This window comes from Sorex araneus, chromosome 3 (genome assembly GCF_027595985.1).
Source record: "Sorex araneus isolate mSorAra2 chromosome 3, mSorAra2.pri, whole genome shotgun sequence".
Taxonomy (NCBI): domain Eukaryota; kingdom Metazoa; phylum Chordata; class Mammalia; order Eulipotyphla; family Soricidae; genus Sorex; species Sorex araneus.
In genome coordinates this window covers 179,757,375-179,782,587 of record NC_073304.1, presented here as the reverse complement: position 1 = coordinate 179,782,587, position 25,213 = coordinate 179,757,375, and the positions used below count along the sequence as shown (strand labels likewise).

Genomic DNA, 25,213 nt, shown 5'->3' with positions numbered 1-25,213 from the left:
AGTGCTCTCTCATCCCCTGTGCTCTCTCTCCTTCACCCTGCACTCTCTTTCCGTCACCCCTGCACTCTCTCTTTCACTCCTGAGCTTTCTCTCTCCTCTCCTGTGCTCTCTCTCCTTCACCCTTGCACTGTCTCTTTCACCCCTACACTTTCTCTCTCCTTCTCCCCCCCCCCCGCACTCTCTCTCCTTCACCCCTGTGCTCTTTCACCCCTGCGCTCTTTCTCCTTCACCCCTGCGCTCCCTCACCTTCACCCCCATGTTCTCTGTCTCCTTCACTCCTGTACTCTCTCTCCTTCACCCCTGTGTTCTCCCTCCAGCCCATGAATATTCCTTAAAATACCACCTCAGACCCCAATTCAGAATGACTTAGCAAGATCCCTCTGGTTCTCTCCAATAATCGTCAATGTCCACTTTATGAGGAAACCCTGGGAGCAAGAGGAAAATGACTCTTCCCAGGTCTCCCAGGGAGCAGCAGGGCATAATCACCAGTTAAATATTCAAAGACTCAAAGCAGCACTTGAGAAACAAGCAGGTAAGCACATGGGACCATTGTACTGGAAACTCCAGAGGGTTTTGTAAATCTCAATTAATGAGTATTTATAAACGACTATGAGATCATTAGATAAATAGTGGATAATAATTAAGTGCTATTATGTGAAATGCATGATTACTTCTAGCCTCTCATGAAAATCCCTAAAATGAAAAAAAGGAATGCCAAAAGGCAAAGCCCATGAAAGTTGTTTTCCCATGTGGGGAGCTACTCTGGGCTGAACCCAGAGAGAGGCTGGACACCGCTGGTGGCCAGGCAGTGACCCCACGTCTGGGCAGAGTGGACCCTGAGGAGGCTGGGGCAGCAGGAACAAGGCGGCTTTTTCCGGCCGTCTCCACGTCAGTGGGGAGCAGAGACTGATTCTGGGGATTCTGTGGAAGCACCGTGCTTGGGAGTCCACCCCCTCGGGACAGTCAGGGACATGGGAGACACTGGCCGAGAACAGTCGGTGCATGTTTTCTTGGCGAAACAGACTAAACTCTTGTTCTTCACCCGGTGCAGAGGTGCCAATGCCTTCAGTCCCACAAAGACGGACTGTTCAGAGGTCGGTGGGCACTGAAGTGTGCGTGCTGGGTTAGGAACATGGCTGGGAGTTGTGAGCGGGGGGGTGGGGAGGGGTAGAACCTGGTCCCCTGGACAGCCTCGTCCCCCACAGGCCCTTCCTCAGGCATTGCTCAGACATCAAACAGGCCCGTCTGTGCTTAGGCACCAGGGGACACGGCAAGAGTCTGCTTTGAATCCACCCAAGACCACGTCCACAGTTTGCGGTCAGTGCCTGCCCCGTGCCCCAGGGAGCAGGAAGCTGCTCATTCGTCCATGGAGACAGGCGAGCCAAGTGTGCAAAGAGAGGAGGGCAACACGGAACAGCGGGACAGCCGCCCTGGTCAGCCAGGACCTGGGGCATCAGAGCTGCCCATTTGCCCTTCCCTTCTAACCATAAAAACAAAGCTAATCTGATTTAGATAACAAGAGTTGGCACAGACTGCTTTAGAGCTACTAAGAATATCTTTTTTTCTGCTTCAGAAGACCATAAATGAATACCACGAGGTGATAATCTAGGGAAACATGATAACTAAAGGACAATAATTTAAAACTAAGGGCTGGAGCTCTACACAGGCAAGACACTGGCCTTGCTCGTGGTCAACCCCAGTTCAGATCCCCGGCCTGACATACAGTCCCCTGAGCAACCCCAGAAGAGAGCCCTGGGCACCATGCCAGGAACAAGAATTCTGCCAAATATGGCTCCAACCCAAAAATTAAAAATAAAAAGACATTTCAGGGGGAAGGCATTTGTCTTGTACAAGGACCAACCCGGGTTCAATTCCTCAGCCCCTCCTGGAGAGCCCAGCAAGCTACCAAGAGTATCTTGCCTGCACGGGAGACCCTGGCAAGCTCCCCATGACATATATCGAATATCGATGCCAAAAACAGTAACAAGTCTCACAATGGAGACATTACTGGTGCCTGATTGAGCAAATCGATGAGCAATGGGATGACAGTGATACAGTGATTCAGAAAAAAAGACAAACCAAGGGTGAAATAGCCTAAGCTTACCATAATGTGCCCACTCCTTACTAAAAGTTAAGCTTTGGAACAGTTTTGCAAATGTTCCCAGCAATCCCTTTCATTAATAACTGAATGTGAACCCCTTGTCAAATTTTACTGTCAACATGGGGTCATAGATTGCTCCTTTGACTGACTCAAGAAACGTAGTTCACTTTACAGGCACCGAACGCCTTCAATTTCTCACATGTCTATTTCCCTGAAACCAAGTATTGTGCTGTTTTCACAGCAAAAAGCCACAAGACTATTTTAAGCTCTAGGCTACCTTTTTTTGAGAAACCCCTTAATTAGCGGGCAAGAGGCTTTTATTGCTTATGAAATATTTCTAAGTGATGGTCATTTTCTCCCTCAGACCTCAAGACCCATGATCCATGAATTTGCTTCACAAGAGAGATATGCTTATAATTGCTCTGGGTTTGTTGATCTAATACGATTTTCCATGAATTCTAATTGATTTTTCTTTACTGGTCCATCAGAAACCTACATCCATGAAGGGTTTCTGCCCACCCCAGTGTAACCTTCCTTGGATGCGTTTGTCTGCGCTATTCTTTGCAGAATTTTTACCGACAACTCTTCCAATTTTTAATTTTAACTTTCTTCTAAAATTCTATTTTGGGGGAGGGTGAGTGGGTGGGTAGGGGTGGTTTGGGCCCCACCTGACTGTGCTCAGGGATCACTCCTGATGGTGTTCAGGAAGCCATATGGAACATCGGGGATCAAACCTGGGCCCATCACATGCAAGGCAAATGCCCTCCCCGCTGTGCTAGCTATCCAGCCCTTTCTAAGTCTCTCGCTGTCATATCCAGATGCTTTCCATGGATGGAAGGAGTCTCACAGTACAAGAAAGTGTTGAGGTGGGCTTGGTCTTACCCAGCAGGTCGCGTTCCACCAGTTGTATAGCTCTGGCTCGGGGGTGTTGAGGTTTGGAGATGGAGGTGCACAGTCCTACTTGCCACTGCAGACCAGACTTTTATCTTCCGGACCCAGGACCCCCCACCCCCAGCCTGTAGAAACTCTCTTGAGCCCAAGAGGTAGAGCCCTCAGGGCCATTCATTCTCATCTGCTTTCTCTGCACGTTCATCCAGGATCCCTGAGGAATACTCATGGGAAAGTGCATTTAGTGTGTCTCGTGAGTGTCTTTCAGTGCTCAGGAAGCTGCCTCTGGGGGTTACTTGGGGCCCCTGGTGGTGATTTGGCCCTCGCAGGGCTGTACCTAGAGATGCCCTGGGGGCCACGTGGGGGCGGGGCTGGAAGCAGGGTTAACCACAGGCAAAGGCAAAGCCCCCCAGCCCTGGACTGTGTCTCTGGTCCTGAGAGTTTGTTCAAAGCAAATTTCACTTCCTGGAGGAGGTTTTCCTTTTCCATGCCGGTGGTGTTCACAAATTAAGATGATAAAAATAAACCCAAATATGATGTCAGATTGATGTCACCATCACCTGACATCCTAACTGTGTTTATTCTTACAGAATGTTATTTCCAATCAGTGGAGAAAGTCATAACAAAACCGATGCCCAGTTTGGAGTTTGGGTGTTGAGGACTGCAGTGTATTGAGAGTGGCCATTTGCAGGTAACCCCGGCCAGCCCAGAGCACCCAGCTCTCTCGCCTTCTCACTCTCTCTCTCTTTCTCTCTCTCTCTCTCTCTCTCCCTCTCTCTCTGGAGCCAGCTACTATGTTGGTGTTTGCCCTTCTATTGAGAACAAAGCGTTTTTATTTGTTTGTTTTGGAGTCCAACCCCAGTGGTGCTCAGGGCTCACTCCTGAGGGCCCTGGGGGACCCTCTGGGACCCTGGGCACTGAACCCAGGATGACTGCATGCAAGGCAAACACCCAACCCACGGGGCTATCACTCTGTTCCCTGAGAATAAAGTATTTTTAAAAGCAATGAATGCGTTTTCTCATCTGAAGATCTGCAAAGAAAACCAAGAGAACAGGTCTGACTTAGCCCCTTAATGGTCCTGTGGACTTTTGCCAACCAGCCTCCCTGGGGCTCTCAGCAGGAGGGAGGGTCCTGTTCCAGGCATCCAAAATGACACAGTGGATGGTGTTGGCGAACCCTCCCTTGGGGCAGACCTCTGCACCCACGGAGCTCTCCTTCTGCCTCTAAGGAGTCATTTTCACTAGTGTTAGCTTCCCCGGCTTTGTTTCCTTTGCTGTGCTGGTGGGGGCTGGGGTGAGTGCCTGTTGTAGTTCTGTGCAGTTCTGGCACTGATCCTTGGCCCTGTTGACTTTGTGAGCACTCACGGGGCCTCCTCAGTGGGGACACTAGAGGTGGAGATAGACCCAGCTTGCTTTTTGCAGTGGCCTCGAAAGCTGCTAGTCCTCTTGGCCCTGGGCGATGGGCAGGCCTTTGGGAAGGACACTGCCTTGTCAGGGGCCTTGCCAGACCTCCCCTCTCCACCCCTTTTCTGGTGCTTTCTGAGTCCTGGTTGTGGGTATGGCCACACAGCAGTGCGATCCTGCTTGTCGCACATGAGAGCCCGGGGGTTTGAGCTCATGACCATCTGCAGGGCCCTCCACGGCACCACTCCAGATGGTTCTGATCCAAGATGAACCTCAGAAGCGCCGATCTCCGATGACCTGAGCTGGTCTGTTTGAATTTGCCCCTCTGCTGTAATTGGGCACCCGAGTCCCCAGGCACCTGGTGAGGGGGTGGGGGATCTGGAGAGGAGTGGGGGTAGCGTGAAGTCTTGGCCAGGTGAGCAGGTGGGTGTTGAAGGTCCCAGCTGGACCTGCGGAAGGTGGACTTCCCCAGCCACCCCATCCCCGCTTCCTGCCTCCCTGGAGCATGCTGGTCACTCACAGCCAAAAGGTGGGATTGACAAAGCATCGACGAAGGAAACAAGAGCAGAGGGACCTCGGCAGCTCCAGGGGGACAGAGGCAGCTCGTGCCCTCCCCCCCCACAGCCCAGAGCCAAAGCGGGGTCCTTCCTCCTAGGGTGGCTTCGAAGGCCACACCCTAGGAACAGCAGCTGCCACTCGCCACTGCACTGCCCCTTTCCTTGGGGCTGTCTTGTGCATAGACCTGAGCTGGCCTCTGATGGGCCCCTCTTCCTGGCTCTCCCGGGGGGCTCTGCTGACATCCCTGCACCACCACTCCCCACCCCTCTCCCCCGCCCATTCTGCCAGGCTGTGGCCTTAAAAGGCTGAGACGTGGCTGTGCCCGGCTGTAAACAGGCTGTGGTTAGTGAAGGCATCGGGAGGTTCAGAATGCGGCTGTGGCTTCCACCCCGCTGCAGGCAGGACCCCCAGGAGAGCCGTCTGCTTGGAGGTGGACACAGTGTCCAGCCTGGGAGAAGGGGCCAGGTAGTGCCTGGGCTGCGCTGGGTGCCAGACAGGGAGACGCCCAGCCCTCCTCCAGGACACGCGTATCTCACACATCCAGCATGCAAGGGAGAATCACTTGTTAGTCTGTGTCTTTCTCTTTTGGGAGTGGGGAGAGGGGAGTTGGCGCCACACCTGGGGGTGTGCAAGGGATACTCCTGGCTCTGTGCTCGGGGGTTGCTGCTGGCAGTTGCTTTGGGGAAAGTGTGGTGCCTGGGGAAAGCATTAGCGGGGGGCTACATGCAGGGAAGGGGCTCCCCCACTGTGTGACGGCTGTAGCCCTGGACTACCGGCAGCGGGTCTGCAATGTGCACTGAGGACAGGAGTGTGAGCCGAGGGCAGACAGGAGCTGGGGAGGTGGGCATGTCCTACCAACTCAGCCCCCTGCCCTGAGCTGCACGTACATGGTGAGGGGGGCAAGACAGAGGAACGCCCAGCAAAGGCTGCACTCGGGCCCCCCAGGAAGGGGCAGGGCTCTACTGGAAGTTCCTCTGTGCCTCCTCGCTACCTGGGAGACCGAGCTGGGGCCTGACCCTGGCCAGGGCTGTTCCCGGGTTGGGGTGAGGGTGGAGAGTCAGCATGCATGAGGCCCCTCTGTGGACAGTGGGCACCACCGAACACAGGACATCTGCTGTGCTGTCGGGACTGGGCAGCTGACTGCCAAGAGATTTTGGAGAGTGGCCACAACTTGGAGTCCGGGTTCAAGGACTGCAGAGTGTGAGGCAGAAGGCTGAGGGAGCCGGAGGAGAATCCCCTGTCCTCCTCGAGTCTCTCTTTAACAGAGATTCTCTCCGAGAGAGACAGGCTAGAACGAGTGAAGCACTGCATCCAGGGGTCTTGTGTGATAAGGCACAGGTGGCAGCTAGACTCACCAAACAGAACCCAGTGTACAACTTCACAGCTCTCCTCTCTGATGGGGGTGAAGGCCCGTCTCTGGCCATGGTAGTAGGGAATGGACAGAATAGGATGGCACCTACGTTGCGTCTCCAAGATCCACTCCCAATCCCCACTGTCTATCTCCCTCGTTAATGCCCACAGCAGACGGGGCTCTCAGGAAGAAGCCGCAGCCATTCTTGCCATCAAGTGTGCTCGACTCTATTCTCTCCTCGGAGGCAAGCTGAGGTCTGGCCCTTCGTGCAGTTCCAGGGACAGAGCTGGCTGAGCTCTGCCCTTTCATGCAATTCCCGGGACGGTGCTGCCCCAAACCCAAGGGTGAAGCCGAAACCGGAGTTGGGCCTGCCACCGCCACCAGGGGCTGCAGACCGTCCTGCTTGGCCAGGGGCCAGAAGCCCCCATTCCTGCTCACCCACCACGCCGAGCTGTCTTTTGCTGGAGGTTTGACTAGAGGTTTTTCAATCTTTCCATTCTATTTTTAGTTCTGATGAGGCATCAACCAAAATGTAATCACAATGTTCTTTGCACATTCTTTGAAAACTCTCTAAACGTTAACCTCAACATTCAGACCTCTGGGAGGTTAGTGAAAATAGAGACTGAACAGATTCTCTAGGGCTCAAGTTTAAAACAAAAAAAAAATTAATGTAAAAATAAATTTACATGCAGAAGAATGTTGCGATACTTTTTATTATCAAGCCATACTCAATAATGAGGGGGTCACCCTTGGCGGTGCCGGGGGGCCATGCAGTGTGATGGATGGACCCCGGGCTGTTGCATGCACAGCACACCATTGAGTTATGGACCTTCACAGCATTTTGTTTTTTATACTCGAGATGTTCCACATTCAGGAATCTAAACAGTCAGTCCGTGGACGCACTCTTTTTCTCCGCCTTACGCAGGAGCAAGCTGGTTTTATAGGCGTTCGGAAAATGTTTACTGAGCAAGTGACATGTGCCCAGGGCTGAACAAACAGAGCCAGGGAGGCCTTTGTCCCTGGGATAGAAGTAACAGCCTGGGCAGGGAGCAAACAGCAGACGATCAGCCACAAAGTGCTGGGGACGTCATCACAGAAACCAGGCCAAGTACAGTTAGAGCGAAAGGCGCAGCCAGGAGCCAGGATGGAGCCTGACAAGGAGCCATGGAGGGAAGTGGCCACTTGCCTAGTAGACGGGATGGGGACAGAGTCCACCAGCCATTCAGGAAGGGCAGAGGCAACGGCCCAGACAAGGGCCCAGTATGACTCACTCCAGTGTTTCTGCACCTTGACCTCTTACAAAACAGCCGACAAGGGTTGCTCTAAACTGTTTCCTGAACTGTAGCCGCCTAACACTGAGTTAAAGTCTAATGTTTACAGCTATCATATGATAACTGTCACTGTCACTGTCACTGTCATCCCGTTGCTCATCGATTTGTTCAAATGAGCACCAGTAACGTATCTCATTGTGAGACTAATTGTTACTGTTTTTGGCATATCCAATACGCCACAGGTAGCTTGCCAGGCTCTGCCGTGCGGGCGCGATACTCTCGGTAGCTTGCCAGGCTCTCTGAGAGGGGTGGAGGAATCGAACACGGGTCGGCGGCATGAAAGGCGAATGCCCTACTGCTATGCTGACACCAAGACAAATGGTTAAAGTCATTGCAGAGAAAAATATAGAGCTGGTATTGTTTGGGTGACCAAATCCAGTTGATGAGCTGAGGATAGTTGAGGCTGGGTTACTCTTCTTCATGCAGGTAATGACTCAGTTTGGCACCTTTTCTTTCATGGTGTCATGGATCAAAGGCACACACACACACAACACACACACACACACAACACACACACACATGCACACACACACACACACACACACACGGCAAGGGCTTCCCCACTGAGCTGCAGCCCCAGCCTTAGTGCCTTCCTCACTTTATGTTTAACCAGAACCATTGCAAGATCCCCATTCACACAGCAAGATATGACACCCCTCGGTCTGCATTTGTTTTTGTTTGTTTTGTTTTCAGTTGGTGAGCCACACCCGGCCGTGCTCAGGGATCCACTCTTGGTGGTGCTCAGGATACCATTTGTGGTGCCAAGGACGGAGCCAGAGTTGGCTGCCACCACGTGCAAGGCAGGCACCCTGCCCACTGTATTCTCTTGGGACAGAACTTCATTAGTAATGGATTTTTTGTTGGAAATAGCAAATGCCCCCTGTGCTAAGTCTGTGACAATGAGACATCCAGGATCGTGCAGAACCAGCCCCTTTGCAACAGCATCATGCCAGGGAGGAGCTGGTTGGAAACTCAGGACACACAGGATTAGAACCAGAGTGAGCACTTAACAAGGTCTTCAGGGGATCCCAACGAATTCTCAATTTTGAAAAGCACTAAAAAGATCTAGAAGATTCCAAACATACTTCTAGGGATTGGGGCCATTGTAGAGCAGGGAGGGCATTTGCCTTGAACAGGGCTGACCTGGTTCGTTCCCCCCATCCCACATGGTCTCTGAGCACTGCCAAGAGTGATCCCTGACTGTAGAGCCAGGCATACACCCTGAGCATTATCAGGTGTAGCTCCCCCCAAAAAACCTAAATAACAACCAAACATGCTTACTGTAGTGCTGTAGCACTGGTATCCCATTGTTCATCAATTTGCTCAAGTGGGCACCAATAATGTCTCCCTTGTGAGACTTGTTGTTACTATTTTTGGCATATTGAATACGCCACGGGTAGCTTGCCAGGCTCTGCTGTGAGGGCAGGATACTCTTGGTAGCTTGCTGGGCTCCCCAAGGGGATGGAGGAATTGAACCTGGGTCAGCCGCATACAAGGCAAATGCCTTACCCTGTAAAACAACTAAGCATGCCAAAGGGCGTGTGCACTCGCTGGCGGCTGTCTCACCGCCCGTGTTTAGTGCTCTGGAACCGCTGTGTATGGGCTGGATCAGGACGGCTGTTGGCCAAGGACAGGCAAAGGAAGAATGAGGACCAAGCTGGTTACTGATTAGTTACCATTTATTCAGTTTTCCATTGTTCTCATCTCCTACACTCCTAGCTCTGTCCTCTTCCTCTCTCTGGATCTACCACTGGATTTTCCCTCTTCCCTAGTCTCTCCTACTTGTCTCTCTCTACCTTGCCCTCTAGGCTGCACACAGCCAGTTAGCAAAAATCAACATAAGAAAGCCCTTCCTGAGGGCTGCCAGGTTCAAAGGGAACACAACCTAGGGGCATTCCAAAGCCCTTCCTGACTACCAGTAGGCAAAATACCTCTTAAGGTGTTTTTCTCCTTTCCTTAGTCCAAACACTCATTAACATCTTAATACTAATTATTTTTGTATGGACATAGCAAGAGATACACTGAGGCTTGCAAGGCAGCTCTCCTGGCAACATCTTGCCACAGACTCAGGCTACAGCACTCAGGCCAGATTAATCATTCCTAACCCTAGCAGGATCTGAATCTAGTTATTACTTTTTGGATCATGACACCATTTGTCCATGACCAAGCTCTTAACTTATAGTTAAGCATTAGGCACTTTGGCCAGGCCCATCTCGGTGCCAGGGTAGCACATAACTCACCACTTGCTCTGGGTCCGTCCCGTCCCTCATCGGGACCCTGCTTTTGGCAGTGCTAGGAAGTAAGGGCAGCTGAGGCTTAGGTCTAGAGGAAAATATCACGTAGAGGCAAATGACTCTCAGGTTACAAAAGCATAGCATTTGCTACAGTTTTCCTGTGTCCATACAAAAGGACATGGCTCTGAATAAACTATGCAAAGGACTCAAGGAGAAGAGAAAAACAATATATACAAGTCAACAGAACACTAAGAAACAAATAAACACAGGAATGGGAGCACTGTGATGGGAGTAACCCAATAAACCTAAACTACCTGAGGCTATGTTATCCTACATTACCCACTGTTCTATTGTTATTTTTTATTTGGTGGATGCATTCCAATTTGTGTTCCAGTGGTGTCCTGGAGACTCTCTGCGGAAGACACCTTCTCACTAGGAGAGTCCAAGGGCTCAGCCCTGGACTCAGGCCCTTTGGTATCAGGATGGCCTGGGTCACCCTGGCAGTGCTGGGGGCCTCAGGGCCATAGTGGGCAATGCTTGGGTGACCACAGGGTGCCAGGGACTGAACCCGCATTTGGGACAGGTCTGGTGAGCTCTTTCAGCCCTGCACTATCCTTCGGGTCCCAGAGCTTCTCTTTCCATAAGAGATACTCACCAAGATTAAAAGCTAATATGGAAAATTTCTCCTACAGAACCCAGACTCCTGATGATCCCTCCGTCTCGCCCAGGAAGGACACTTGAAGAGATTCGGCTTGTCTGTTGTAGAGTTTCAGGGGTAAAAATGCGGCAGCTGGCATGGCGAGGGCTCTGACAGAGCCTTATGCAGAGCTGGAGTCAGGCCCTCTCAGTCAGCAGGGGCAAAGGATGCAGAGAGTGATGGGAGTGGTGCTGGATGCCCTCCCTAGTCAGAGTGGAGGCTGAAGCCTGAGCAGCATGCTCGAGGCTTATTTTTAATTGCAGGGCTGAGAGCTGACCTAGTGCTGAAGCTGGGGAGACAGAAGGGCTGGCCAGAGGCTGGAGCAGGGATATGGGGTCTGGGCTCCTCTCTCTGCTGACTGAGGCAGGACCAGGACTCAAGAGCTTGCTTAGGAAGAGGGTTGAAGGGAGCCAAGTGGACCCCTGGAGCTCACCTATGCTCCCCTGGGAGGGCTGAGGGACGGCTACAAAGAGGCCAGCTGAAATGCACAACAGGGATCCCTGAGCATAGGGCCACGAGCAGCTCCTGAGTTCTACTGGGGGTGGCCCAGAGGCAAAATATCCATAAGAATGTTCAAACGCTTTAACTCCCACTTACTGTGAAACAGGGACTGTATAAGGACCATGAGCCTCACTTTTGCCAGGTGATGATTTGAATGTTAGTTTGGGAGTGGAGAGAGAGCTCAAGAGTGCAGCTGAGTTTTACATACGTATATATATACATATATATACACATATATGTACATATATATATATCACTGTGTCACTGTCATCCCGTTGTTCATCTATTTGCTCAAGCGGGCATCAGTAATGTCTCCATTCATCCCTCTTTCATGCTAGTGTAGCCCAATGGCATGTTGGGGGCTCTTTCAGAGTCAGGGGAATGAGGACCGTCATTGTTACTGTTTTTGGCATATCGAGTACGCCATGGGTACCTTGCCAGGCTTTGCTGTGCATATATATATATTATTTTCATAAAAGAAGTTCATAATAGTTCATTACAGATAATATGCAAACACCAATCCACTACTGAGTACCTGCAGCTGAGTTTGATCCCCAAGCCCTGAGCACTGCCTCTGAGATGACTCTTCTGCCCCCAGTCCCAAAGAACCATTTGCTTGCCCCTAAATGGTAGCTAGAGTGGCGCCTTCTCCTTGGAAGGTGCCTTAGGAGAGAACTGGGATTTATTTTCATTTATGTATTTATGGTTTGGGTATCTGAGTTGTCCTCAGGAGTCACTCCTGGCAGGGCTCAGAGGCCCTGTGTGGTCTGGGGACCAAACCTGGCCACATGCTGGGCCAGGAGGTACAGCAATGTGTTAGCCCCCACTCCCTGTTCCAGGCTTCCTTTCCCTCGGCATCCTGCCTCTACTCTCTCTTTCCAGCCTTTTCCGTGGAGACCCTTCTCAGTGAAGCTCACTGACAGTTCCTCATGCTTTAGATTGCATTTCTCCAATCATAACAGATGGTGAAGGTTTGTTTCATGTGCTATCTTCTTTGAAGAAAAATTCTCCACGGGGTGGGGAGGCAAAGCAACAGTACAGCAGGTAGGGCACTTGCCTTGCATGCAGCTGACTTGGGTTCGATCCCCAGCGTCCCATATGGTCTCCAAGCAGTGCCAGGAGTAATTCCTGAGTGCAGAGCCAGGAGGAACCCCTGAACATGGGTATGCACACACACACACACACACACACACACACACACACACACACACACCACTGCCAAATCATCTATAAGTGATTTTGCATCTTTTTTGACTGTCTTACTTGCTTTTTCCATGTTGTGTGAGGGTTTTATGTGTGTGTGTATTGACCCATTGTAGTTTATGACATGCAGACATCTTCTCCCTATTGCTTGCTTGTCTTCTTCTAGTTGTTCTTTTCTCTGTGTGAAACATTTTAGTCAATCTAGTCCCATTTGTTTCCTTTTTATTTGTTTCTCCTGCCATAGAGGCTGGGGCTTTGAATCTATCTCTGATACTGATGTCCTAAAATGTCTCACCTACCAATATTTTTGCAGCTATTGATAATTAGTCAAGTCCAGGTGGAGAACCATGACTTGGTAGCTGCTGTACTGTTGCTTAAACCTCTGTGTGTTTGGAAAAATTCGTAATGAAGTCTGGGGAAGAGGTTCAGGAGAGTTAGAACAATTCATCAAATATTCATCCGCCATAGCAATAAGGGTCTTCACTCCCAGGCAAATGTTTGGATACTAAGTGGAAATCTTGACACTAGGAAGCAACAGTTCAGAGCTTTCCGACTCTTTGAAACATTCTCAGAAGAATGGCAGAGGAAAGGATTAGAAGGTGAAGTGTAAAGCAGGATTAAGAGGGACACAGCCCATGTGCGCCACTGCCACTTTCATCTGGTAAACTGAAGTTCTCTCCCTAATCCATAATCCACCTGTCTTGTGTGGAAGCGTCCAATAAACTGGCAGCAGGAGAAAAGGGCTCTACTAGCAACTGTAACAAAGTAAAAACTCTTCCTCTCTGCAAAAATAACCTTGTCAGTTGTACCATAACATTTTGCATTCTGTTCTGTGAAGGTTTCCAATGCTACTGTCAGGTATAACGCAGCATGTCTGCTGATGTACTTTATTTTTTTGGATGATTTTTTTTGTTTTTGAAATACCAGGGTGTTGTTTGCTTGATTTGGTTTGTTTTGTTTTTTATTCTAGGCATGGTGGGGTGGCAGGTCATCTTCTGACTTTGTACCTGGGAGTGCTGGAAAGAGTGAAAAGTGACTAGATCCCCCTAGAGCATGTGGCGACTGCCCCTAACTCACTAGTCTGAAGTCCCCTGGGGGCGGTGAGGCCCGTGTTTGCAGCCCTATACCAGTGTTCACAGATCCCCAGGGCCCTGGCTGTGCTCTTCCAGGCCCTGCTGCTCAGACTGGGCTGAAATTCCAGCTCCTGGAGTTTTAGCTCTTGGTAATCAGCGGCAAGCAAACCCCTTCCTTTACGGCTGGAGGCAGTGGTGGTCTCAGAGGCAGTTTGGCAGTCAAACTGGGCTGCACCCTTGAGCTCTCTCCCCACCCTCAAGTTAATATTCAAATCATAACCTGGTGAAACAGGGGCTCATGGTCCTTACACAGTCCCTGCTTCACAGCCTGTGACATGCTCCGCTCAACCCTGGCCATACCAGTATCCAGCAGGTGCTCTGGGGCTGGCCTCGGTGCCCTTGTTCAGGGTTTGGAGCCAGCACCGTGGTCTGCCACAGGGGGGCGATACGAAGTGGAAGTCTAAATCTATAAATCAAACCCGAACCTAAACATCTTCTCTTTCTCTCAGCAAGGGACACCTGCTTGCAGTTCTGTCCTCTCCTTCCTGGTTTCTCCTGAAACTGACATCAGAGTGAAGCCCTAACTCTCAGGGGCCTTTCGGAGCCTTGTGGGAGGTTTCCACTCGCTGCTGCATCCACGGTCCTCGATGCCATGAACCACACACCCCAGAGCATCCCAGAGCATGGGTATCCTCATCCCCTTTGCCCTGCTCCCGCTGCCCAAACACACACCCCACCTCCCACTTAAACTCACCTGAGCTCATCATGGACCGCTAAGCCTATCTGTATTTATCAGGAAAAAAAAATGACTTCTGGAACAAGAATACAGCGGGGAGAGTATTTGCCTTGCACGTGGTCAACCCAGGTTCGATCCCTGGCATCCCATAGGGTCCCCCAAGCACCACCAGGAGTAATTCCTAAGTGCAGAGCCAGGAGTAACCCCTGGGCATCACAAGGTGTGACACCCCTATTGTCACTGCACCCATATCAAAAGATAACTTCTGGGTTCTGTAAACTCAGCTCTCAGGTCCTGTCCGGCTCCTGCCTGGTTCAGGCAGCCAAGAGTCCTTCCTGTTTAATCTGCTCCTTGCTTGCCTTGCCCCCATCCTCCTGTCTTCCCAGCTGGTCCAAGTGCCCTTTCTCACTCTCAGCTTGCTGTGCTTTGCTCTGTTGTCTTGCTGTCTAGTTCAATCCCCAGGCATGAAGCGTTTGGAGTCAGCTCTCACACGTGCGTGGTCTGAGTTTGCTCTTCTGGAACAGGTGTCCATTTCTTTTCTTTCTTTCGTGTGTGTGTGTGTGTGTGTGTGTGTGTGTGTGTGTGTGTGTGTGGTGGGGGGTGGGGTGGGGGTAGGGGGTTATACTCTGTGGTACTCGGGACTATTCCTGACTCTGTGCTCAGGAAGGACTATATATGGTGCCAGGGATTTGAATGATGGTTACTGGCAAGCAGGGCAAGTACCTTAACCCTTGCATGATCTCTATGATTCTTTAGGAGAAATACTTTTAGGGGAGCTACACTCAGGGGTGCTTAGGGGTTACTCCGGGCTCAGTACTCAGGAGACTCAGCAACCCTGGGCATCAAACCCAGGTCTCTTACACACTCCACCCATGCAGCTCTCTCTGGACCAACACTTGCCCCACTCACTCCCAGGACATAGAAGCCTCTTCTCTCTCACCGCATGACGCACTGCCTCTGTTTCCTGACAGCGGCGAGAGGAAGCAGCACAGACCGGCCTTCAGTGGACTCTGCCCTCCTGAGACTGTGCAGGGCGGTGTTGGCCAGCTCCTGGCTCATGGCTGCTGCTCCATGCACCCCCCTCCCCGAGTCCCATGGCTTGCTGGTAAGATATCTTCATCCATCCAGCATCACAAGCAGCAGGAAGGATTCGGAGCACACATTCTTTCTTGTTTTATATTTTGGGTCATGTGTGGCAGTGCTCAGTGTTGACTTCTGGCTCTGTGCTCAGGGATGACTCCTGGCTCAGTGCTCAGGGCTGACTCCTGGCAACCTTGGGGGACCATACAGGGTGCTGGGGATGGAACCTGGGTGAGCCACATGCAAGAGAAGAGCTCTATCTGTTGTATCCCCTGACGCACATGTTCTTGCTCATTTGGTTTTTGTGTTTGGGCCACATGCAGCCTGTTCCCAGGATGTTGCTCCCAGTGGTGCCTGGGAAGCCACATAGCGGGTGCAGAGGATCAAGCTCAAAGCCCCACAGGCGGTGGCTTTTCAGTGGGACCATTTTGGTTTGGGACATAGGGGAAGTCCAGAGGATGGATGGTGGCAATGGTTTCACAGCACCACCGTGAAATTGCTGGTAAATGTCTTTCTTAAGATATCTTCATTGTTTTTGTCATGAGGGGAAATAACACCACCATAGCTCTGAGGGGTTGGATGTGAATGATTTGTGTGATCATTCAGTAACATGCACAGATTCAGTTTATACCAAAAGGTGGGATGGCATATGTTGATGATATTCCTCGGTATCATATATATCATATTCATATTCATATATACATCATCATATATCATATTCCTTGATAGCAATATATATATATTTTGGGAGGGTCACAACCAGCATTGCACAGGGGTACTCCTGGCTCTGCACTCAGTAATTACTCCTGGAGGTGCTGGGGGACCATATGGGATGCTGGGAATCGAACCTGGGTCAGCTGCATACAAGGCAAACGCCCTACCCACTGTGCTATCACTCCAGCCCCTCGATACAATATTTTTCAAAAGGAAAAAAATGTTGAGAATAGCACTGATGGATTTCATATAAAGCTTCAGGCGTATAAGTCCCAGGCTCTGTTCAGCCCAGGAAGTCACCGGCAGATGTTTTTGTGCCATCTGCTCATTTCCTGTCGACCCAAGGCCACTGTGGCCTGTCTGTCTGTCTGTCTGTCTGTCTGTCACCACAGGCAGACAGACCTACGCATTCCATTTCGGCAAAGGAAGCAGAGCCAGGACTTTATCTGTGCCAGTGAGCGTGTCCTGAGCACCTGCAACACTGGCCGAGTAGCTGTTGGCCCCGTGTTGGGGGGTGGAGACCCCAGGGGCTGTCTTTGAGCCCATTATGTGTCCAGGGTGCTCTTTCCTCAGAAGACCTACTCTCTGAGGAAGAAGCCTGGGGAACACGGAGGGGAAACAGCATGGGAACACCAATTTGACGCTGGCTATAAATCTACCTCAAAGCAGAGCCACTTGTGGAGTGTCTCAGGCATGGGGTGACTGTGGCAGGAGGGAGAAGCTGCAGAGCAGGTATGACCAACGCGTGACTCACAGCCACCAGCTGGGAGGCGCTGAGCCACCTGACAGGAAGAATGTCCTGGGCCAGCAGCTAAGCTCAGAGACAAAGGGATGAGGGAAGAGAGGGGGGTCGGACCCCAGGTCAGTGCACAGATGGGCCTCGCAGAGACAGGATGATTAGGACACAGACACTCGGGGAGATCCAGGCCATGAGGGACATGGTATTCGCTCCCTGAACTGTGCCAAGTGCATGGACCCTGTAGGTCTAAGGCTTGTGAGACACACGGGAGTGGGCAAACAAGAGCCTGTCTTAGGCCCTAGAAAACACACATGGCACACAGACTTCCAGAGCTGTGAAGTTTGGGACCACTCCTGACAGTGCTCAGATTTGACTCCTGGTTATGTGCTCAGTGATCATTCCTGAGGCTCATGGGTCCTGTTTGGTGTAGGGGAAGAACCAGTGATGTCTGCACGCAAGACGTTAAGGGAAGACTTTAAAGAGGAAACCAGAAATTGACAGCCAGTCTACTAGGGGCTATTGGCCAAGGACAGTGGGTGCATTTCAAAAGACTAAGGCACAGGGACTTTCATCCAGTGAAAAACAGGCAGAGATTGTCTTTCATCCCATCTTTTCTCTCACTGTTGGCAACGGATCTGGTGGAAGTTGAAAGTAAACTGTTTTTGTGTCTCTTGGGCCAACCGGAATCTAGTACATGTGAAATCGCTTTAGGTGGAAGACCGGACTGGCTTCTGTCACTCCAGCACAAAGGACAGGTGTGTCTACCAGGCGTCCCGCCCACTGGCTTCTCTGTATGGGGGTGCATATGGGCGAGGGCCCAGCGTCAACCCCAGGCTCCTGGCTCGTCCCAGGACTATGTAAGAGACCATCAAATTCCCTGGTCACATTGCGTGTCTCAGTTTCAGGATCTCCTGTTGTTTACAATAGTCATTCCGCACTTAAGAAAAAATAAATTAAAACTAAGAATCTTGAACAGTCCCTGAAACCCAAACCCAGTGTGTGTGTGTGTGTGTGTGTGTGTGTGTGTGTGTGTGTGTGTGTGTGTGTGTAGTGGGGGATGTCCAGCATTTTAACGATTTTAACGGGATTCAACAGATGGTCCAGATGGCACAGGCAAGGAAAAGTCAGAAGCAGAGGGAGCCCGGGTATCGGGAGTCCTAAGGATGGGGCGGGGTGGGGCTGCGAGAGGCCTTCTGGGGACTGTGCAGGACCCCGGGCCGCCAGGTGAGGTCCCGGCCGCTGCGCCGTGCATGCAGACAGGTGCTGCGGGAGCCCTGTTCCCGGAGCGGCGGGGGGTGGGTGGGGAGGGCGACCTGGGGCCCTGTCCTTCGAGCCGGCAGCAGAGATACCACCTCCCCAGCGGCCAGGCCTGGACCGCCTCTCACCGGAACAGGCACCCGGCCCCCACCCGACGTCCCCCGCACACTTCCCCCGCCGGGTGGGCGCGGGCTGCGGCCCGGTCCGTGTGTCGGGCAGGCCCGTGCGCGTGCCGGGGGCGGGGCGCGGCGGGGCGGGGAGCGCGGGGCCTGCGCGCGCCGAGGGGGCCGGACTCCCGCGGCCGACGGGCGGGCGCGGCCGGGCCCGGGGCGCGCAGGAAGCGGGTGCGCGGCGCGGAGACGCCCCAGCTCGGGGCCGGCATGCGCCGACGCGCGCCCCGAGCCTGAGCGGCGCGGGGTCCCCCCGAGCCAGGGGCCATGGGGCTGCCCACGCTGGAGTTCAGCGACTCCTACCTGGACAGCCCCGACTTCAGGGAGCGCCTGCAGTGCCACGAGATCGAGCTGGAGCGCACCAACAAGTTCATCAAGGAGCTCATCAAGGACGGCTCGCTGCTCATCGGGGCTCTGCGCAGTGAGTGCGGGGCGCGGGGCGCGGGGGGCGCTGCGCAGTGAGTGCGGGAAGCCGGGGTCGCGGGGCGCGGGCAGGGGCGCGGGCGCGGGGCTTCTTTTGTTTGAATGGGGCCGGGGACAAAAGCCCGAGGGCTCCCCTGCTGGCGGCGCCGCACGCCGGACCCGGGACAGACTGTCCCTGCAGCTGCCGGCGCCAGACCGCGACTCCCGAGGAAATGTCGGGGTTGACACCCCCCTATATATGTGTGTGTGTGTGTGTGTGTGTGTGTGTACACACACACACACACACACACACACACACACACACATATATATATATATATTCATTTTAGTGTGCTGCGTTTGAACGCTGTAAAAAAAAAAGTCCTTAATGAGTTTTTGCTTTAAGGTAGAATCCAGCTACTTTGTCCAGTGAGACTTAAAGCTATTTCTTTATGTTTTCGGTGTTTCGGCCACACCCGGAGGTGATCAGGGATCGCTCCTAGTTCCGAGGCATTCAGGGGGCGCTCCTGGCGGTGCTCAGGGGACCATATGGGGTGCCAGGGGGCGAGCTCAGGTCAGCCTCGTGCAGGACAAGTGCCTAACCGCTGTACTAACTCTCCAGACCCTTCCCTCCCTCCCTCCCTCCCTCCTTCCTTCCTTCCTTCCTTCCTTCCTTCCTTCCTTCCTTCCTTCCTTCCTTCCTTCCTTCCTTCCTTCCTTCCTTCCTTCCTTCCTTCTTTCCTCCACCTCTCTCCATCTCTCTGTCTCTGTCTTTCTCTCTCTGTCTCTCTCTCCTTTCGTATTTGGGGACACGCTCTGATGCCCAGACCTTACTCCTCTGATGCCCAGACCTTACTCCTGGCTCTGTGCTCAGGGATCACCCATGGCAGGGCTTGTGGGACCCTGTGTGGTACCGAGCAGGGATTGAACCCCTGTCAACTTCCTGCAAGATATTCTCTCTCTGGCCCTCAATGACATTTCTCAGAGGCAGCGTCCAGCGGGTACGGTGGGTGGGTTGGCTTTCTGTCCGTGCCCATTTGTAGTTGGACAATACAGCAGGATGACCGGATGACCGGAGGAGCCCTGACACCAGTGGATCTTATCTCCTCTCCCTGCATGGTTTCCGCCTATCTGGTTCTGAACTGCATCCCGCCTGGGAATCTGGTGCTGGCTAAGGCCAGATGGGGCTAAACAGCCACTCGGAGCTGCCAGGCGCCCTGGAATTCCAAGGCTGCTGCTGGGGGCGTCTCCCTGCACTTTTCCCAGCTGCCTCCCCGGGGAGTCCCACCCTCCTGAACACCCGCAGACCTGCAGGAGTCCCAGTCAAAGCTCCAGGAGTTGCTGTCCCCTCCAGAAAGTGAGAAGTGATAAGGCTTGGCTGGTTGCCATTCCCAGGGTGTATTTGCATTTTAATAGAGGTTTGGGAATCTTTCAGCTGCTCTCTTGAAGCCCTGGAAACTGGCCTCTGAGGGCCTGAAGGATGGGGAGTGAGGACTTCTCACTGGGTGGACAGGCCTTTGGGTGATCTGACTGCAACCCTCCCCCCACCCAGCAGACGCTGTGTTCCTTGTCATGTGAGGGTGGATGACAGGGTGTTGTGAGCACCCGTGGCACCTGATTCACACCAGTGTCCAATCTGATTTTTTGTTTCTTTGGGGAGGGACAGGGCGGGGTGGGGGGGAGGCCTTCCACCCAGCAGTGCTTGGGCTGCTTCCTGGCTCTGTGCTCAGGGGTCATTTTTTGTTGGGATTCAGGGGAACATACGCCATGTGTCCAGGATCAAACCACGGCCTGCGGCACGCCAGGCAGGCGCCTCAAACTCCATGCCCTCCCTCTGTGCCCTCCCTTGGTCCCTGACCTCTGTTTTTAAGTATGGTCAGGATGGAGCGCACCAACATTGTCTTGAAGTGTGCTTCCAGTCTGTTTTTTTTCTAACCATCCCAAACCTGAAGCGGTCCCTTATCTCTTGGGTTCCAGGGCTCAGAGAAGAAAATAGGCCTAATTTCTGTGTCTAAGGTTACTGCTGATAGCAGTGTTTACTGGTTTGTGAGAAGTGCAGCTTATCTGCAGCGTGGCTCCTCCCATGGATACACAAACAGCTTCCTTCTGGCTTGCGAATTCTGGTGGAGGTCTCTGCAGCTGGGCTCCTGCATCGCGTCCCAAAGCTCCAGGCCCGAGCAGCTGCCAGGGCAGCGAGGGGGCCAGATGCCAAGCCCACTCTTGCCGGATGTTTTCTACAAATGACCCAGTGTTTCACGGAAAGGACTTGCATAGCTCCGTGCTGAAGAGTACTCTGAAATGGACATTATTTGACCAGGGTTGTGACGTACTTTTCCAGGGTTTTCCATTCTGGTCTTGCAAATGGCCCGGGCGGTTCCCAGCCTCCGGGTTGGGGCTTTGTTTAAGCCCTTGCAGATACTCTGGTATCTCTCCAGGCTGAGTGTGTAACTAGAATCCACGGGTGCATTACTGCTTCTCCATGTGTGTGTGTGTGGGGGGAGTGGGGGGCAGCTTGTTTCATTCCTCACTCAAAGAATCCCCAGCCTAGGCTGCCAAGTCCTTCCATCAGCACAGGGAGGAACTCTGAAGTCCCTTGATGGCATTGTTCTTCCACCATGCCACCCTGTCCCTAAGCTGCTGACAGCAGTGTCTGAGGACATGAAGCCTTGTCCTCCTCTAGCTAGAGGGGCCTGCGGCATGCCAGGCAGGTGTCTCGACCCCTGTACCCCTGTGCCCTCCCTCCATGCCCTCCCTTGGTCCCTGATCTCTGTTTTTTAAGTATGGTCAGGATGGAATGCACCAACATTGTCTTGAAGTAAGTGTGCTTCCAGTCTATGTGCTTCCAGCACCCTCTTTCCCCGAGACCGGGGCAGCCCCTGAAGCAAACCTCTGCATTGAGCCCCCTTGGTGCTCCTTCCCTCATCCTTAGCACTGGTGTGTAATTCTTACTGATAACAGCTGTCACTCACGAAGGCTTTCCTGAGCATCTAACCTTGTTTCTGTCCTGGGGAATTCACTTTCCCGGGGAAAGTTCCAGCCTTCCTTCTCAAGCTGACCCAAGGAAGGTGCCCACATCCACTTCTCCATCTGTTCCCAGCAGATGTTCCTTTAGGAGAATGAATATTGGGAGGGTTCTGATGCAGACTTTAAATAGGCGATCTCAAGATTTAAGGGTTATGGGGATCAGAACCATAGTCGAGGAGTATCAGGGTTAAGGAGTGTGCATTGTAATGCAGCAGGCATGACATAGGATCCCTGGCTGCATATGTGATCACTGGACACTGCTAAGGGTCACTCCTGAGCACAGAGCCAGGAGTAAGCTCTGGGTGCTGCTGGGTGTGGCTCCCACAACAAACAAAATTTATGTCAGGTACTTAAAATAGTTTAGAAATACAACTGTTGCATTTCATATTTTCACCTGCTCTGAAAAAATGAGGGTCCAGTTACTGGATTGGCTTAAAGCTTAAATTCTGCAGCTGTTAGCTTCTGCATAACTGGCAAATTACTTCACCTCTCTGGGTCTTTCTTTGAGGCACAGAGAATGAGGAGACATCATTTTTCTTACCCCAGTTTATCTGTTCACTTTGCCACATGCCACAGGGGCATTTGGTGGCATGTGAGAATATCTGATAGGATGAATCAAGTTTTAGTTCATGCCGCATGACTCAAAGCCCCACCTTGATCAGCCATAGTTCTGTGAACTTTGCTCCTTTCCCAGATGCCAGCCTTCAAGAGTTGAAGGTGAAACCAGGGCTCTTTTTGCATATTCCTCTCCTTGATTTAACAGATTATATCCCAAGACACATTTCAAAGTGACTTCCCTTATAATTTTCCTGCTTTTTTTTTTTTTATACTTTTCAGTTCCAGTGTGAATGTGAATAGGTAGATTCCTCCTTCCAGTGCAGTGAAGAGGAGAGATTCCCCCTTCTAGTGCAGTGAAGAGGAGAGAGTCGGTGGACAGAAGGAGAGAGACATGATGGAACGAAGTACACTGGCCCCTAGAAGGGCTGTGTTGGCACCGCCACCTTCCTGGCTGGTCCCTGTGGCATTCGGCCTCTCCCTCACCTCTGGCTCCTGTCCCATTGCCCTCAGAGGAACTGGGCAGCTGGCTCCTCCCCCCCTCAAGCTAGCATCTAAGCTCAGTTTGCAAGGGCAGCAAAGATGTTGGCGGGTGAGCTTTAAGCACTTCACCTCTGTCCTCTCTCCTGCTGTACTTTCTCTCTGGTCCCAGGCTGCTTGGTGTTTTTTTTCTCTTTTTTCCCCCCTTTGGACCACACTCTGAGGCTTTCAAGGCTTACTCCAGGCTCTGTTCTTAGACATCACACATGGAAACTCCAGCCAAGCACACTACTCGTGCTCTTTATTATCTTTCTCTTTGATGCCCAGGTTTCTGTTCTGGTTCTTTTTTTTTGGGAGGGGGGCGGTTTGGAACCACCCCTGCTGATGCCCAGGGGATTACCTGGGGTGCCCAGTCCTCTGCTCTTGGGTCAGGTGTCCCTCAATCCAGGTGAGGAGGCAGCTGTGGCTGTGGGGAAAAGCACGTGTCAAGGCAAGCTGCCTTGGTGGGAGCAGGAGGAGCTGGAGGAGGAAGAGAAAGTGGGGGGGAGGGAGGGAAGGTGAAGGGGGAGCAGGAGAAGCAGACTCACGCTTGGTGGGGGCAGCATCTCCCCAGCCCACCTTCCCCTTCCCCCCACCCCCTCTGTCCTCTTCCCAGAGCTTGTCTTCACTCGGACCCACTCCATCCCGTGTTTGGTGGCACAGGGCGAGGATTTCATGAGGGACAGAGAGCAGGCGTCAGCTGTTAGCAAGCCTTCCCTCTGCACCTGCCTCTGCCTTTCTGCTGGGCTGGGCTGTGGGGGCTGGGGGCAGGGGGTTTTTCTCTGAGGACTGCTGTGCTGTTCTTTCCGTTCTTTCCGTCCTGGCAGGGTTTGAATTGGGTGCAGTGAGTGGAAGGACCTGTCCCACAGAGGAGGGGAGTCAAGCTGGGGTCTGCATCATGGACAAGGAAGGCGCCTTCTGCCCTGCCCTACCCCTCCCCTGCAGACACAGGTGGATGGTTCATCTGGGGCTTGCCTGCTCCTTGTCCCCTGGCTTGTCCTGTTGTGTCCCTTGGTTCTGGTGGAGCTCGGGGGCTGATTCAGTGTCTCGGGGGGATTCTCAGAAAAAGCCAAGGGGCATCTTCAGGTTACTGAGCTGCCTCTGGGGGTCTGCAGCCTTGCGGGGTGACTGGAGGGGAGGGGAGACGGAAGAAAAGGGGACTCCCGGCCTTGGGGGCTGGGCACCCCTGTTTCTCCTTTTGCTTGCTAATTCCCTTCCTAAGTCCATTCAGACACTGCTTTAGTCCTGTTCCTGGTGGTTTTCTGGTCACTCCAGCACCACACTCCTGCCCGGTGTGCAGGATCCTTGGTCCTTGGCAGGTGCTGCTCTGGAGCTCCTGAAATAATCTGGGGATGGGGAACCCCCACTGCCCTCCGCCAACCTGCGGGAGTCTTGCTCGGCCCCGTGGATTTGTCCTCAGATGCCCAGCTCTTGCCACTTGCTTCCTGTTTGCGTCCACGCTGTAGTGGTCTGACTACCTGCACGGGCAGCTGTGGCTCAGGCCTGGGCTCAGGCCACTGTTGTGTGCAGAGTGCCCAGCTGGCTTGGTGTCAGCTCAGGGACTGAGAGTGTATGGCTGCCAGGTGGACGGAGCCTTCGGCCTGGCCTCTCTGCAGGACCACCTCCCTCTGGAATATCGGCTCAGGTCTGTGGCATTCACCCTCGTCACCAAGCACAGGCCTGTTATGTTGGAGTGTTTGGCAGAATACACATGTGCAGCAGACACTCGCAGGTACTGAGTACACAGGTCTCTGTGTGTGGAATGTGGACAGCTCCCCCAAAGGTGCATGTGGCTCCAGGTGGCACCTTCGGAAGCAGGACCGGGCAGCCAGGCCTGTGCGTGCCGGCGTCCACCTTGAGTGAAGGTGGGGAGGACCGGACAGGGCTTGCTGGGTTGTGTTTTGGGGTGATCCTGGCAGTGGCTGCTGCTGAGGTGCTTGCTCAGGCCTGCACCCTCCAATGCCTCTTTACTGTCTCTCCAGTTTCCCCTCCATGTGGCAACCACCCTCCCCCGCCTCTCCAAACTTGCGTGTCTCTTCAGAGTCCACCCATCTTCTGTTTTTCAGTGTCTTTTTTTTTCTGCATCCAGAGATGCTCGGGGCGCACTCCTGGCTCTGTTCTTAAGGGTCTTGCCTGATGGGGCCCCAGGAATCAGAGATGTTGCCTGGGATCAAGCCCTGTGTGGCCGTGTGCAACCCACCCTACTCTCTCCCTGGACCTCCATCTATGTCTTTCTCTGCCTTTAAAAAATTCCATTTCCTCTCACACCCTCAAGGTCCTTCCAAGTTGTCATACATGGCCAGATTTCCATTACTTGTGGCTGAGGGATGATCCAGGGAGTGTATCGCCCCCATCTGTTTGTCCATCTGCCTGCGCATGGTCACTGTGGCGGGGTCTGTGTCTCGGTGCTGCGGACAGTGCTGCAGTGAGCCCAGGGTGCCGGAGTCCCTATGAGACTATCTGCATCTCCCTGGGATGGTGTCCCGAAGTGGACCAGGAGCCCCGGAAGGATGCTTTGTTCTGGTTCCCACTGTGGCTGCCTGGTTGACATTCCCCCGGCCCTGCTCTGGGGCTGCCTTTTCTTCCTCCTCACAAACATGTACCATCGCTCACCTTTGACAGCTGTGTGAGGGCCAGTGGGGAGGAACATAGCCCGGTGGGGCTGAGTGCAGCCCC

The 25,213-nt window shown here is 52.9% G+C and overlaps 1 protein-coding gene across 2 annotated transcripts in view; it reads left to right on the top strand.

Moving 5' to 3' along the window:
* Nucleotides 1–18,188: 18,188 nt before the first annotated feature.
* ARHGAP42 (Rho GTPase activating protein 42) overlaps nt 18,189–25,213 on the top strand; it is a 124,106-nt gene continuing 117,081 nt past the window's right edge. For both annotated transcript variants that reach the window (XM_055133547.1, XM_055133546.1), the window contains exon 1: nt 18,189–18,458. In XM_055133547.1, coding sequence (XP_054989522.1) covers nt 18,305–18,458 — 154 coding nt within the window. In that variant the 5' untranslated portion in view covers nt 18,189–18,304. The remainder of the gene's footprint in view (nt 18,459–25,213) is intronic.